The sequence below is a fragment of the Strix uralensis genome, chromosome 23, assembly GCF_047716275.1.
Source record: "Strix uralensis isolate ZFMK-TIS-50842 chromosome 23, bStrUra1, whole genome shotgun sequence".
In the NCBI taxonomy this organism is placed as follows: Eukaryota; Metazoa; Chordata; class Aves; order Strigiformes; family Strigidae; genus Strix; species Strix uralensis.
The window spans coordinates 175,471-190,321 of record NC_133994.1 but is presented as its reverse complement, the minus strand read 5'-3'; the positions used below and the strand labels follow the sequence as shown (position 1 = coordinate 190,321).

At 43.3% G+C, this 14,851-nt stretch overlaps 1 protein-coding gene across 2 annotated transcripts; it reads right to left on the bottom strand.

Moving 5' to 3' along the window:
- Positions 1 to 147: 147 nt before the first annotated feature.
- ERRFI1 (ERBB receptor feedback inhibitor 1) lies at positions 148 to 10,630 on the bottom strand. Of its 2 annotated transcripts, none has more exons than XM_074892830.1 (4): positions 10,527 to 10,630; positions 3,511 to 3,699; positions 3,316 to 3,392; positions 148 to 2,714 (listed from the first exon to the last, which is right to left on the bottom strand). In XM_074892830.1, exons 2-4 carry the CDS (start codon positions 3,630 to 3,632, stop codon positions 1,516 to 1,518), a joined length of 1,398 nt encoding a protein of 465 aa, XP_074748931.1. In that variant the 5' UTR covers positions 3,633 to 3,699; positions 10,527 to 10,630; the 3' UTR covers positions 148 to 1,515. The 2 variants fall into 2 exon arrangements, with proteins under 2 accessions (XP_074748931.1, XP_074748932.1); XM_074892831.1 differs by lacking the exon at positions 10,527 to 10,630 and adding an exon at positions 9,924 to 10,010.
- Positions 10,631 to 14,851: the final 4,221 nt, after the last annotated feature.

Here is a 14,851-nt window from a genome sequence, read left to right as displayed (position 1 = left end):
TTCTGCAGAAATCTTGATTTTTATTTAAATGCAAGCTGAATTCAACATTTGCTGCACATTTAACATTATTCACTTTGAACTTTCCAGTAAATGCAGAACTCAAATGTGCAATTGCATACCCTATTCAATAAAGCAAAAACCAAAATGTATCATAAATAAGTATCTCATAACTTTATTAAACTCAAGACATGACAATATTCAAAATACAAACTGAATTATTTTTTATTCAATACTGTACACGATGCAGAAATATCAGTGCATTTCTATAGCATGTATTTCACCTTCATTTAGTTTGTACTAAAACAAATAAAAAGTAAGCTTTAAAATAGCTCAAACATCTCATTCAGCAGTTTAAACTGTAAACAGCTTGTTTATTTCTGTTAGGAGGAGCACATTCATCTTCTGTACCTCCGGTAACGAGCACCCTTTCTCTTGTGCTTATCTGTAAGAGGATAATCGTAATCAAAATGAGCATGAGAAACTGCTAATGCACAAGTGTGGCACCTCAGTGAACTTTAGTGGATCGCTGAGGCACAATGAGGAAAAATTATAAACAGCAAGAAGCAGCATCTGAAGCAGCAAGAGATGGGACTGACACTGTTCATAAATGGAATCATGTTTTCTCCTCATACCCTCCCTCCTCTCCTAAAATAGTGAACAGAAACCAAAACACAAGACCAGCTTGTGCTGTGTTTCTGTATTTAATACAGTCAGAATTTCAGACTCTAGGTGAGCAGGTAAGTGTCACTGCCTACCTAACAGCAACTGTAGAGCTGCTCATATCCGCTGCCATTTCCAGGACACTTTCACATGTTTCTAGGATCCAACAGGAGCAGAGCAGCAGCAGAGGCTTAGTAAGAGCTGGTCCAAGTCTCTCCTAGGAAAAACTGCAAAACTGAGCCAAGTGTGTCTAGTAACTGAAAGAATTCACAAAAGCTAACTCACTTTAAAAGTCTGTTAGTGTCAAATTAAATTGTAAAATAGGTTCATTTTTCCAAAAGCACTTCCAATATGCCTGCCAAGTCTTGAAGTATCAGATCTTGCAGTTACCTTCTTACCAGGTTGGCAGAACCTAGTCAAAGAGGATAGAGTCTGTTCTCAGCAGAGTTACTGTGTGAAATTTTGGAAATGCCTGATACAAAAACTGTACCCCATTATCTGCTCTGTTGTCAGCTTTAGAAGTGACTCATAAGCAAAGCTAGACTTACTTTATTTTTTTTGATAACGTGACTACCAAATATGTTCATCTAGGTAGCATATAACTGGCCAACTGTGACTACTATCCCTCTGTATGTTTCTATGGAATCTTTGTAGGTTTTCAGCTATACATACCAAGACAAAAAACAGTCTTAAACATATCAGAGATACGCAGCATAAGAGGACTTCACAATCCACTTTCCAGTTCTCAGAGGACAAACTGCTCCTACTTCATTATCTGAGAACCTCAAGAACTTTGTAACATGATAAAGTTCAGCTCCATCCTGAACAACTGAGCCGAGACTGTGCTCCTAGAGCCTATGGGGAAACCACGTAAGACAGGTGTTTTCGTTTCAGATGACCAGCTATGTCCACTCTAGGTTTTGTGTCCAGTTTTGCTGGGGCTGAAGTGGCTGTGCAGTCACCAGACCAGGACTGAACCTCTGTGCTAGAGCTACTTTCTTCTGCTTCTCTGAAGAATTTCTCATACTTGTCCAAATATGGAGGCCTTTCAGGCAGCAGATAGTAGTGCGTTGAACTGGCTTTCTTACCATTTTCGATAATTGGAAGAATGCAAGGGACCCTGTTGGAAGATCCTTCACTATTTTGTCTTTGTAGAGCTTTGCTGCTGACATACTTAGGATCAGGTGCAAAACTCTGGGTGGGGGGCATGACCCCATTGAGGTATGATGGCAGGCTTTTGGGACTTGGCGTACGGGAATTGCTGCGTGACAAAGGTTCTCTTGGAGGCACTTTCGGAGGCCTGTCTTCATCACTGTATGCACTAGAAGCAACTTCTGCTGACCACCTTCTGTAATCTGGTTTAAGAGCCCTTGGAGGTATGGGAACCCTTGGCGGAATCTCTGGTTTATCTTCATCAGAGTTTGGAGAAGACCTGCTTAAGTGTCCAGATAGTCTTACTACTGGTTTATTAAGAGATCCGGCTGGCCCAGAATGGGACCTTCGCAAGCGTCGATGCAGCTGCTGTGGAGGAGGATAAATACTGGATATGTATCCACTTAGGCTCTGCGTAGGGTTGGCATCTTCTGGTTTTGGTCCTGTTGGAGTATCAAAGTATGCATAGTTGATTTGTCCACAGCCCCTAAAGCTCCGCCGGCTTGGAGCACTGGATTTAAAAGGAGTAAGTTCATAATCTTCTAACAAAAAGTCAGTATCTGAGCTAGTCAGGAATTCCACCTCTTTGTCAACCTCATCTGGAGAAAGGTCTTCAGAAATAGGCAGAGGGGGTAGTGGCCTGGAGCCACGGTCATTGCAAGATGCAGACAGAAACTGAATTGGCCCGGTTTTTATTGGCATGTGAGGAGGTGTTTCTTCAGAAACACAGCCCATGGTTAGTGACAGTTTACTAAAGCCAGGAACAAGATGGTCTTCATATCTTGAAACCAGCTGTTCATTTTGAGGACTTAAAGGAGGTGGACTGGATTTCTGAGATGGGACTTGGATGCAACTTTCAGCAAAGCTGTGGTCATTCATGGAAGCATGGCTGGAAGAATGCCCTGAAAAGATGAGAAAGTCTTAAACACTTTTCTAAGTAACACTCTAGTGCATGACTTTGCTGCTGCATGTTTAACTATTTAATTCCTTCTAATGCAACAATAAGTAATATCTGCTTAATGACTCCAGCAGCAAAACATAGATGTTCTAGATCTTTTCTGGTCGTGGATTTATGTGTTTAGTTAAGAGAGCAGCTGATTATCTTGTTGTTTTAGGCCAGTGCTCCAGTTTAATGAGGTAGTTCAAGAGACCTGAAGCATAAGCAACAGAACAGAGCTACAGCTGCAAAGTTCCCAGCAAAGGACTACAACAGAACAAGTACTCTTTTACTAAATGGCTTTTCTGTCAGAAGTGTAATGGCAGCTCGGAGACCATTAAGTACAGGGAAAAAGATTTTGTTTGTTTTAACTTGATCATGTTACTTAAAATGTGGGGTTTTTTTTTTCTATTGGCTTGAATAGTAGTATTTTCTTGAAATGTTTCCATTCTGTCACCAGAGGGCAGCCTTATATCTAGAATGAAAAAAACATTTACTGCCTTAGTGAAGACTTGAGAATTTTTTTTTCACTACCTAAATACATGTGTGTTAGTCTTTATACTTACCAATGGATGGTAAATGTTGCTCTGTTGAGGGATTCAAATTATATGCCACTGCTATAGGGTCCACATTAAAGAAAGTACTAAAAAAAAAAAAAGCCTTAGCTGTAAATAAACCATAGGTCGGTACTGGTACAAGTATTCTTAACGCTCATCTCATATACTTCAAGGTGCAATAGATCAAATTTTAGCCTCACTCACTTTTCAAATCCACTGTGGCTACCCCAGCAGGTTTTCAGACTCCCCATGCCTTGACTAGTGTGAAGAAATCCAGTTTTTAACGGGACTCTCATCTCCTGAGCAGCAACTCCTGCAGTTGACATTATCTCTGGTTATGGCTCACAACCCTAGAAATTCAGTCCTTGACAGGTTTCCTGCAGTTTTCATTCCCTTCAAAAGAGAGAAGGACATAAATATCAGAAATGCAAACCTGAATAGTTCATCTCTCATCTGAAATGTCAGTATTTCAAGGAATTAAACACCTCTGTAGAAAGGGCCTTATGTCCTAATACTTGCCAATAGGAAGACTTTACCAAACTTGTTAGTTTGTGTCTGACTGAAAAACTGAAGTACAAAATAGGTAAGTTCTCTTACAAAATTAAACTGTATAGAAAAAAGTAAAATATGTTCAGTAAAGCTATTGATATATAGCAACTGTGCATCAACAACTTCAGTTCTTGTACATAAACTGCTAGTTATTCAGGCAAAATTAAGTTTTCCAGAACAATCTCTAAGTTTCTAGAAGGCATCTATCTTTAGTTGTATCTTTTTGGTAATGAGTTTATGGTCTCCAGTGTAGCCAACATGTAACAGCTTAGTCTGGTTTTAAGTATTACCTTCAATAGCCTTTGCACCAATAAACAGAATTACTGACTACTTAAATAAGAATTCCAAAACTTCTTTTATATAAAGCAGTTGCTATATCATTAACAAACTTAAGCATTATGATACCTTAAATCAGTCTAAGTCTTCTAGTTATTTCAAACAAACTGGAAATCTAGTGATTTGAAATAATCTCATCTTAAACTGCCCTGCAATATTCTAATTTATTTTGAATGTGTGAACAATGCTTTATCTGGCCCATTTACAACAGAAAAAATGTGTTGGCAATTGCTTTATATTGAATAAGTAATCATAGTCTAAGGAACAAGTTGACTCACAGGGCTTTGTTTAGGAAATTCAAAATGGATTATGGGGGGGGGGCAACAGTGTAAAATTAGTCAACGTTCTGAAGGCAGGATAAATTAAGTCCAAGACTGTAAGCAAAGATGTTCTCTTGGTCTGTGCTTCATCTACACAAATAACCTAAATTCAGCAAGTACAATATGGTGTATATGGCTGTTTAAAAAAAAAAAAAAAATCACAACCAAAACACCCCCCCCAAAACTTAAAAAAAAAAAAAAGACAAACCAAAAACAAACCCCACCAAACCAGTTTAATTTGTATCTCGCTTAAGAATCAAGAATATGACCAGTTTCTTAACACACACTTACTTCCTCCTCCCCCAAAAGCAAAAATTCCATCTAAAGAAAAGGCAACCAACAACTGAAGGCCAGCTACATCAGTCCAGTATACACCTCAAGAAAACCCCTTCACAGTACATTACTGCAAGAAAATGGGGTACAGAAACAAGTAATAGTTTATGCTTATGGTAAATCCGTTCAAAAACTGGCATTCTATGCAGATGTGTAATCTTCCTTTTCCTTTAAGAGGAAAGATCCATTATATTTATTTGCAACATGAGGAATCGGCAGACTCCTAAGCAGGACTGTAAACCAGCTGCCCCAGGATTAATTTGCAATCTAACACCACTATTTGCCTTTTATAAGCAATTGTTTGAGAAAGAACAACTCTGCTATGCTTTTCCAAATTTGAACTGGGTCCAGTATTGATCATCCAAGCAAACAATATATGCAAAATAGCTTCTGACTTGTACGTATGTTTATAATGTGGGAGACCTAACCACATTCTCTTAAAGAGTGTGATGGTCGTCTTGATCATAACTACCAGGGATCACCCGTATGTCAACAGAAGTGGGATTTTTTTTTTATTCACTACCAGATACCCAGTGTATTTTAGCCAGGCATTTCAAAAGAACTCTAGACAGGAGACTATTAGCTTTAATAGAAGTGAACAAGGGCCAAACCAGTGTTCTGTCTGCTGCAGCAGAGGGTTAGTCTTTATCCTACTTACTTTAACCCTCCTGATTTTAGTGAAGACTATGTTCTTCCTTCTCAGACAATGTCCTTAAAAGCTAGCTTAACCCTGGAAATTTTTGCCTTACACAGTCAAGTTGGACCCTTCCCAGTAATGGAAACTGCAGATTTTCATAGTGAAATTGAAGATAAACATACAGCCCCAGGAAGCAGTAACATAGCTCTGATGAGCAAATGAGTTGAAAATCTCTAGTAGTCCTGTAAAGTTCTTCCTTCCAGTTCTGTAAGTGCAAGCAGAACCACTGTCTAGCCGGGAGCAGAAGACTGGAGAAATCCATTTGTCAAAAAGACTTAAGCAGCACAGTACAAGTATAGCACCAATTCTAAAATTACTTTCTATTAACACAGTTCACAAAATATCCATCACATCAGTTCACACTGTATTGAGCAGTGATTTTTTTTGTGCCTCACAGATCCTATCCTATTATCAATGAATCTGCAAAAGAAATGAAGGAGAATGAGTTAGTGAACTTAAAGCTAATACCTATGGAGGAGTTTGCTCTTCCATTTCAGTATTTTCTGAAGTCAAATGCAAGTCATGAGTTGAAAAATCACTGATACAGAACACTGATTAGTCAGCAAATGATAGTACTCCACCTCAGCATGCATACAAGATCTGACAAGACCATGAGCAAGACATTGATTATGATATAAAAAATGAGACAGGAAGCAGGGGGTGGCATGGCTGTAGTTTGAGAGCACATGCAATGTGCTTGCTATGATAACACACAACCCTTGCAGGGCTTGTTAAGAAGCCCAACCTCCATCAGATCCCACGCCAAAACCACTGCTAGTACTTACTGTGTCAGCTTTCTGAATGCTGTCTAAATCTCAGCTCTCAAGACTGATAGTTGCACAATTGCCTCTCTGAAATACCTCTGGAATGCTAAGCTCAACTTCTAAAATGGGCTTAAATATTTATATACTCTAGGAAATGGTAATTTTCACTTGATTCAATCAACTCTTTATTTTTTAAAAATAAGGCACAGACAAATTTTGCAGCCATAAAACTTGCTTAACAATAACCTGTGAATTCACAGAAGGTGACTTGCCTCGACATTTCACTGGAGAGTTGTGAGTGGACAGAGTTATGAAACTGTCCTCCATGCCTCAAGCTAGGAGTATCAAGAGAGGTAAGGCATGTGCCCACTAAATCACCTAGTTACTTTTTCAGTGGATTCTAGAGAGATGGTACTTACATTTTAAAATATGCATTAGCTTGTTTGAAGAAACAGTATCTCAAGAAGGGACCATGAGGACATGTAATTGAGGAGTACAAACTGTATTTTATACAGTGTGATCTTACTAAAGCTAAGCAGTATGTATTTCATGAGGCTGCTATTTTTTAGTAATTGGCTTTTAAAACAAATTACATTTACAAAAGTCAGTCATGAAGATATAAACAACAGTTTCCACTCCGTTGGCCCAATCCTGCCTCCCTAAAGACTTAAGGATCTAAACTTAACCATAAAATAAATCAAACCACATTTGCTAAAGAAAATGGACACTGCAGTAACAACGCGTTCTGGATCTCTCCCTTGTTTGCTCATTTGCACAGAATGGGTTTCCAGTTAGTCTGCCTGTCTGGCCTAGTTATGCATAGATTATGGCACTTAGAAAGATCGAAGCACTTTGAGCACTTCTGAAGATGTTACAGTTTCAGTGTTACTCAAAAGAAACTGAGTTAGTTCAAACTAGAAATATAGGTAGTAATTACCACAGGGCAGATTCAAAGGTTTGTCAGTGCATTAGGAAGCTATCAACACCATCCACTGTAAAGCAAGGTAATCTGCAAAGGAGATACTTTTTAATCATTCATGCCTGCTCATGTTAACAAATACATATTATCCTAAATATCAGAGATGAGACTGAGGTGGGGTTTTTTTTGGTTTTTTTTTTTTTTTTTTTTTTTACAAGGCCAAATACACCTTCGGACTTGAACTGATGAGCAACGAATAATAGGATGAATATGTGTAAACTGAAAATGGTCAGATGTGTCCATAAACAGTAGGGTATCTACACAGTGAGGAACGTATATAGGAATATATCAGAAAATTTTTGTGAGGCAAAGTTGAGTTACATAAGACATCCCAAATACACAGTTTTCATATAGATATAGATCACTAAGTACTTGTGTTATAGCAACAATAATCTTCTATTTAGAAACTAAGATGCATTTGCATATATTTTAGGTCAACACCTATCACTGATCACAGAGGGAACCTTGTTACTCTGTTCCCCACTCTACCAGCCCCAGTGCAATCAAATATTTGAGGTGAGTCAGGTTCATAATAAAGAAAACCTTTCTGGTATGCACAACAGACCAAACCATGCTCTAGAATGTTTCACTTAATGGGTACAGAATACAATAATTTGCCGTACAGATTTTTGAATGCCTGCACAAATTTTGGACAGATTTTATAAAGGCAACACTCTTGAGAAGCAGCTTATATACTTCTTGTAAGAAATGGGGAGAGAAAAAAAGACCTACTTGCCACTTTTGGGAGGGGAAGAATGTGGCTACCTTAAATCCACAACCTATTTTTGCTCACCTTGCCACCAGGTATCTTTAACAAATCTCAGAAGCAATTCACAGGAGGAGGGGCACATTTTTGCACTACAAGTCATCCACTCCAGCTAGCTGTTCCTTATTTGACAATGTGATGTAATTCCCTTTTTTTCCTTTGACTTTCTATTTAATGTAAGTATCTGAGATAGAGCCACCCCTTTTAATATTTAAGTATTTCAGACTTCTAATTGGACTTTAAAAAGCCAAAGAGCTGTTAGTATACTTTCTGGAACTCCATATACTTCAAAATAAGTAAATAAAAAATCCTGGTTCTCTAGTGGTCATATCATCCCTTAAGTGCTTTTGTCTTTGCAACTATATGAATGCCCAGTAACCCACACTTAGCAGAAACAGCCTCATGAAAAGGTTAGTTTAAATCTACTAATTTAATAAATAATTAGATCTTATTTACTATGCACCAAACCTCCACAGTGAAGTTTCAGTATTCCTCGGAGTCACAAGCCAAATCATGCTCAGGTACAGGCCTCAGAAGATTTTTTCCATTTATAGGAATTATATTATTTACAGTTATTACATAAATGAGGCATATTCTTAGCTTTCAGAGATTTTTCTACACATTCTGCCAACCAGAAATGGAACATTCTGTGGTTGAAAACTTAAGACTGATCACTTAGTAAGGATGGATAAAAATGCTGCTCGAATCACAGGAGGTTGCAAATAAAATTAATTCTACAGGTATACCCCAGATGATGATGAGAATAAATCAACCAAAGAGCAGACAATGTATGTAGGTTATAATAATCAGTTATTTTGGAATATATTCAAAGAACTGCAGCTCATCAAGGAGTTTTAAGTTCAGTTAAAATTTGGGCTACCATTTCATGGTCCTACACAGCAACTGGGAGGAACCTGTAAATTGCCAGCAGAAAACTAATAATTAAATAGCAAGACAATTGCCCTGCCTCTGCTTGTCAGATTTCAGATGCATGCTTAAGGTATGGTACTTCACTCTCCTGAAAATTTTAATGTGAATATAGCCAGCTTACATTCAGGAAATAAAAATTCCTTTATAGCTGACTCAGAGTCATAACCATAGTGTTAGACACGCTGTGATAAGTTTTAATTGTTTTCCACTACAGAGAAGTGGAACTGTTTTCCTCTGAAATAATTCCTGTATTGCAGAGGATGGCAGACAAAGGGCTTCACCAAGAACCTACACCCCCTCAAAAGATAGGTTTCGATTTAAAAAAAAGTTGTCCCATATAGGTATATTGCTAAAGAAAGAAAACTAGGTTTGTGCGCAAAGTAACACGGGTGAATTGAGCAGTTTGGTTTCCTCTTTTAAAGTTTTACTAGCTTATAAATGCAGTTCACAAATGAGCTTGTGATGCAGAGGCATCGTTCACCTGTCATTCCAGTAGGACAATGCTTCAAGTGTCCCCAAACTGACCGAAGAGACCTTGCCCCCAGAGCCTTTCCCATCCAGTTCATCAATATGTAATTAAGTACTGTTATCTTTAGATCAAGCATAACAAGTTTTTTGCTTATTGCTTCAGCAATACTGCATAGGGTTCTTGGTCTGTACGCTAGTCAAAGTCTCAGAGTCGCTCTGGGCTGCTTGCTGTGTGTAACCAACACAGCGCGTGTCCACAGCAGGCAGACGTGCTCGAGAGATTCACTCTAAATACTTGAAGCGGACAGCGGCGTCTCCAGATTTAAACGCTACAGACTTGCTATTTCGGAAGATCGAGGATAAGCGCGTACTGGGGTATTAAGTCATGAAGAAATGTTTATTCTAAATTAAGCCATCTTAAATTAGAGTGTGAAGTGCGGAGCCTGAGCCCACAATGCGATCTCTGTTTACTCACAGAAGCGAGAGGAGCAGCTCGGAGGCGAGTGCGAGGGAACGCTGATACTGTTTCTGCTCCCAAGAAAACGCACGGCATGCCACGCTGCCTTCCAAGAACGTGCCTGCGGGCTCCGCTGGCCCCGGCGGGACTTCTGCCGCCTGAGCGCTTCCGCTCCGCGGCGAGCAGAGCGGGTACCGCGCCCGAGACTCCTCCCGCCAGACCCCGCAGGTAAGCGACGCAGCGGCGGGTCTGGGCCTCTGGCGGCGCCCCCCCCCCCCCCCGCCCCGCGCCGGCTCCTCCCCGCCGCGCCTCCCGGGCCGCGGCCCGCCGCCATCTCCCCCCCCCGCCGGCGTGGGCCGCGCCGCGCCGGGACCGCGGCACCGTGCCAGGGGCCCGACCAGATCTGGCGCCGCGTTCCGGCCGAGCCCGGGCGACCCGTAGGTGCCGCCGGTCCCCGTTCCTCTCCCCGGTGGCGAGGCCCGGGGCCGCCACGGGCCGCGGCCAAGCCCAGCCGGGCGGCTCAGGTGTGCGGCGGGCGAGAGCGGCCTGGCAGGCCGCGGCAGCGGGGGGCGCCCCGCCGCCATGGCAACGGGCGGCAGCGCCGCGGGGGCCCTCACTCACCCTGACAGCGCCGCGCAGCTCCGCATGTCCCCGCGCGGCCGCCAGCGCCACACGCATGCGCCGCGCAGCCACAGCCCCCAGCACTGCCGCACCGCGCGCCGACCGCCGCTCTTATGGCGGGGGGCGGAGCCGCCGGGGAGACCCGCCCCGCCGGGGAGACCCGCCCGCCGGCCGCGCCCCTCTGCGCGTCGAGCGCTCGCCGGGAAGAGCCTTAAAGGGACGACGGCCGCCGGCGGGCGGCGGAGGTGCTGGAGCGGGGGCTGCGGTGGGCGCTGTCCGCCGCTCCGGGAGCGGCTGCCGGTGCACCCTCCGGGCACGGCACCGCCCCCGCCTCGGCACCCCCACCCCGGGCCTGCAGGGCCGGTGCCTCCGGCCTGAGCCAGAGGCGCGTTCGCCGAGCGCGCTGCGGGAGGGAGCGGCCGGGGCGAGTGAGGGCTCGTGGGGGATGGCGGCCGGCGGCGGCTCGCGCGCGGTCCCCTCAGAGCGCCGTGCTCAGCGGAGGCCGTGGGGCAGCACCCTCCCCGCGGCGGCTGGCTTCACCGAGCAGGCGCCCGGTTCGCTGGCGCTCGGCGTACTTCTCTGCCCCGGTCACCTCCGTGAGTTTCCCCGGCCGGTGCGCTGATCCTTCAGGGGCACTGCCCGCCGCCCCCCGCTCCAGCGTCCTTCCGTGTGTCACCGGCTCTCCGTTTCCCGGGGGATGATGGCGGCTGCTCCTTCCGCTGGCCCCGGCCCGTCCGGGTCGCTTTCCCGACGCTGCCAGGGCCGGTCGCCCCTCTCATCTGCCGCGCGGGGCCGGCCCGCAGTTCTCCCGCTCCGCGGGGCCGGCCTGCGCGCCTCGCCGTACCGGGCGGGCCGGGAGAGGCAGCGGAGGCGCCCCGGCATGCTGCTCTCCCCCGCCCCCCCCGCCCCCCCCCCCCCCCGCCCCCCCCCCCCCCCCGCCGCCGCCAGGGGGCGCTGTCTGCCCTGCGCGCCCGCCCGGGGCGCTCCCCGCGGCCTGGCGCGAGGCGGGGCCGGGCCTTGCCCCGCGCACTTGGCGACCGGGCCCGCTGCGGCCACGGGCGACGCTTGTCCGCCGGTATCGCCAGCAGGAAAAACACAGCGACGCGCTCACCTTTGTAGGAGTTGGTACTCGGAACGTCCGTTTTCCTGAACTCTGGCTTGAAATAAATCCATCTGCACGTGTAATGATTTCTTGGGCATCTCGAGTAATTAATCCTATGTGGGTTATCACAGATTTGACAGAGTAGTTTGTGTGTAGACTTAGCATTTGTGATGGTAAAACGTATTTCTCCATGAAAGCAGAATGTAAAGACTTTTGTAAGCCTTCGCCGGTGATACTGCTTATTATGGCTTAAACAATGCAACCCTGGTTTTTGATCAGTTTTGCTGTACAGGACAATCATTTCTTTGTTGGACAAAGAGACACCACTGGGCGACTCTAAAACTCCCAGCACTGACAGTGGCTACCAAGAGGATTAACAAAATGTGTCTGCTCTACGCTTTAGGCTAGAATAGTTATTAATATTGCAAAGAAGGAAGAATGCTTGATTTCATTGCTCGATGTGGTGCATGTCTGCAGTTGACTTCTGCTTTCTCTCTTGGGGTTTCCGTTGACCTCTGGTGAAAGTCCCCCATCTGCCTGTGTTCTTAGGGACAGTAAGATCTCCTAATGCACATTTGTATCTTAAAAACTGCTGTATTGCTATACAAATGAAGGGGATGGCAGAAGAAAGAGGAGGAATATAAACTAGGAGAGATTTTTGGTGAGTGGTTTTTTCTTGGATGTGAGAAATGATGAAGAGGTCCTCTGAAGTTGGCTGAATATGTTATGCAGATGAAAGTGAAAAGAATATAAGGGGGATGGAAGTCATCAAAAGAAAGGAAAGCAGACAGGTGAGGTTCTGATGAATTAGGGTACACGGTGTTAATGGTGAGACTGCACTGTGTTGTGTTCTGGACACATGCTTAGAGGGGGTAGCAACTAGTGGTGATGGCTTGTGCTGAACTGTACGTGCTCAAAGACTTCTTCCAAATGCTTTGCTGTACTTCTGTTGCTCTGGACTTGAAGACTGCGGCTAATTGTTTCTGTGGATGAACTGTGCATGCAACATGAGTTATTTTAAGTTTACATTGTCCTGCTTGCATACATGCATCAAGGAGAAAGTAGTCTTTTTAAAAAAAAAATAATTCTGGTATGTCGATGTACGTACTTGCTGATGGTGCAGATAGCCCCAAATGTTATTACGACTGGACACAAAGGACAAACTTGTTTTTAAAAGGTGTTTCAGAGTGTTGACGTGACTTCGGTAGGACAAACTCCTGCAGTGCCTCCATGGTGGAACATGAGGAATAAGAGATGTTTGGCTTTTTAACTTGTTAGTGCCTGAGAATCTTTGGTCCAGGAAAAGGTCATTCTGGCTTTCCCTGCAGATGTTACCCTATGGCCTCTGTACTTCTCTCAGCAGGCCTGGTTTTACTCTGTCAGATAATTTAGGAGTTGGTTCATGTGCACGTAATGGTATGGAATTTTCGTCTCTTACTGTTAAATGACTTTACCTATGACCTTTATTCATTAAAACCCCACTGCCTTACATTTCTGATTGTTCTAGTGAATAAAAATGTTAAGTAATGGTGTCACTTGTAATAGTTTCTATGCTGACTTGTGCACAGAGGATATTGAATTCTGTACCAATAGTTATATTCTCATTTCTCTCCCCCCTTTGCAATATGAAGTTATTTCAGGACTCTTAAACCATCTCACAGTTCTGTAGGCATGTATAAACCATTCTTTGAAATTTGCTGCTTGCCTTAAAGACTAACTTCTAAGTAATCTTGGACATCCTGGTTGGTTAATACTGGTCAATAACAAATCTGCTAAAAAAACAGCTCTTTTGTACCCTCTTTTGGAGATGGATAGTAGACTTGCCTGTATTTAATAAATGAAATGTCTGAATTCTGTGAAAAAATAATATCATGGACTTTCATTCATGATGTTCCTTTCATTCTGTATCACCCTGTGTTACTGGATGTTCTTTGATCAGAGTTGTCCTATTTGTAGCTTGCCTTGCAGCGTATGCCTCTTCAATTATCTCAGTTCCCTTGATATTTCCCATCTTCAACACTTGAAATTTTTGGTTGCTGTTTCTGTTTGTCTTGAGAGGAGAAAGGCGCAAATGTGTAAGCAGCACCTGGAGAAGCGAAAGGCAAAATCTCTTTAGGAAGTTAGGAAATTATGAAAGTAAAATTTCATATTGAAAGACTAACATGGGAAGTAATAGATACATATTTTTAATATAGCATGTCAGATATGGCTCTTGTATGGTCATTCTGTAGATTGTCATGATTTTTTTGGTGAACCAACTCCTATAAACAATAACTTTCTTTTACAGTAGCTGCTGCTGTATTATTGCTTAATCCTACTTATTTGTGGCAGCTGCTCTTGAGCAGGAAGCTTGGGGGTTTTTTTTCCATGTTTTATGGTAAGCGTGCCTCCAGTCTGGTTACCTGAAAGGGAATGAGTAGCTTAAACACTCTTTCTTTTCTGTTTTGTTAATGACTAGAAAAGGTAATTGTGGTAAGTCATCAGAGAGGAAAAGCTTTTCTGAAGAGAGGAAAACAAAGTGTAAGTTGGATGCTGTGGTGCTAGTTTTTGCATGACTAGTTTTGTGAATGAGCGTGGTGTAGATACACTTCTACAGCACCTCGAGAGTTGCTTCTGCAGAGCCGAGACCATCTGCCACTTTAGAGATTTCAGATGTTTTGCCTTTATGCACCCTTTAGTAAGGGTTTGCTTGGGAAAAGCAAACCTAGCAAAAAACAATGCAGAAGGTGCTCTTTGAGTAAATCTTTCCATCGTGAGAAGGCCTGAATTCTATCATTATTTGTTAGATTAAAATTCAATACATTGGCCTTGGATACTGACTTCCAAAATGAACGAGTTGTCATGTCACTCTTATCTCTTTCTTAAAAATCATAGCCTTACCTCAAGCAGAATCAAGATGTGCACAGTAGAACTTAAAACTGCGTGTGATCGTTACATAGTTTCATTTCATAGGTCTTATTCAGGTCCTTACCTTCTGTTTTGTGGTAGTCTGACAGAGTTGATCTACATATGAAGATTGAGGTTCAGGAGTCTGTGTGGTACTGTCTTCAGAGATGCATGCATTATGGCAATGTAAACAAAGAACACAGGTAATAAAATTCTTAGTTACCTAAGTTTTGAAGATCTATCACCCTGAAGTGAGGGAAGTCAACCTGAGCATCTGTTAATTCGAGAGAAAGAACAATACTATAGGACACGTTAGAATTGCTGTGTCTCACTGAAC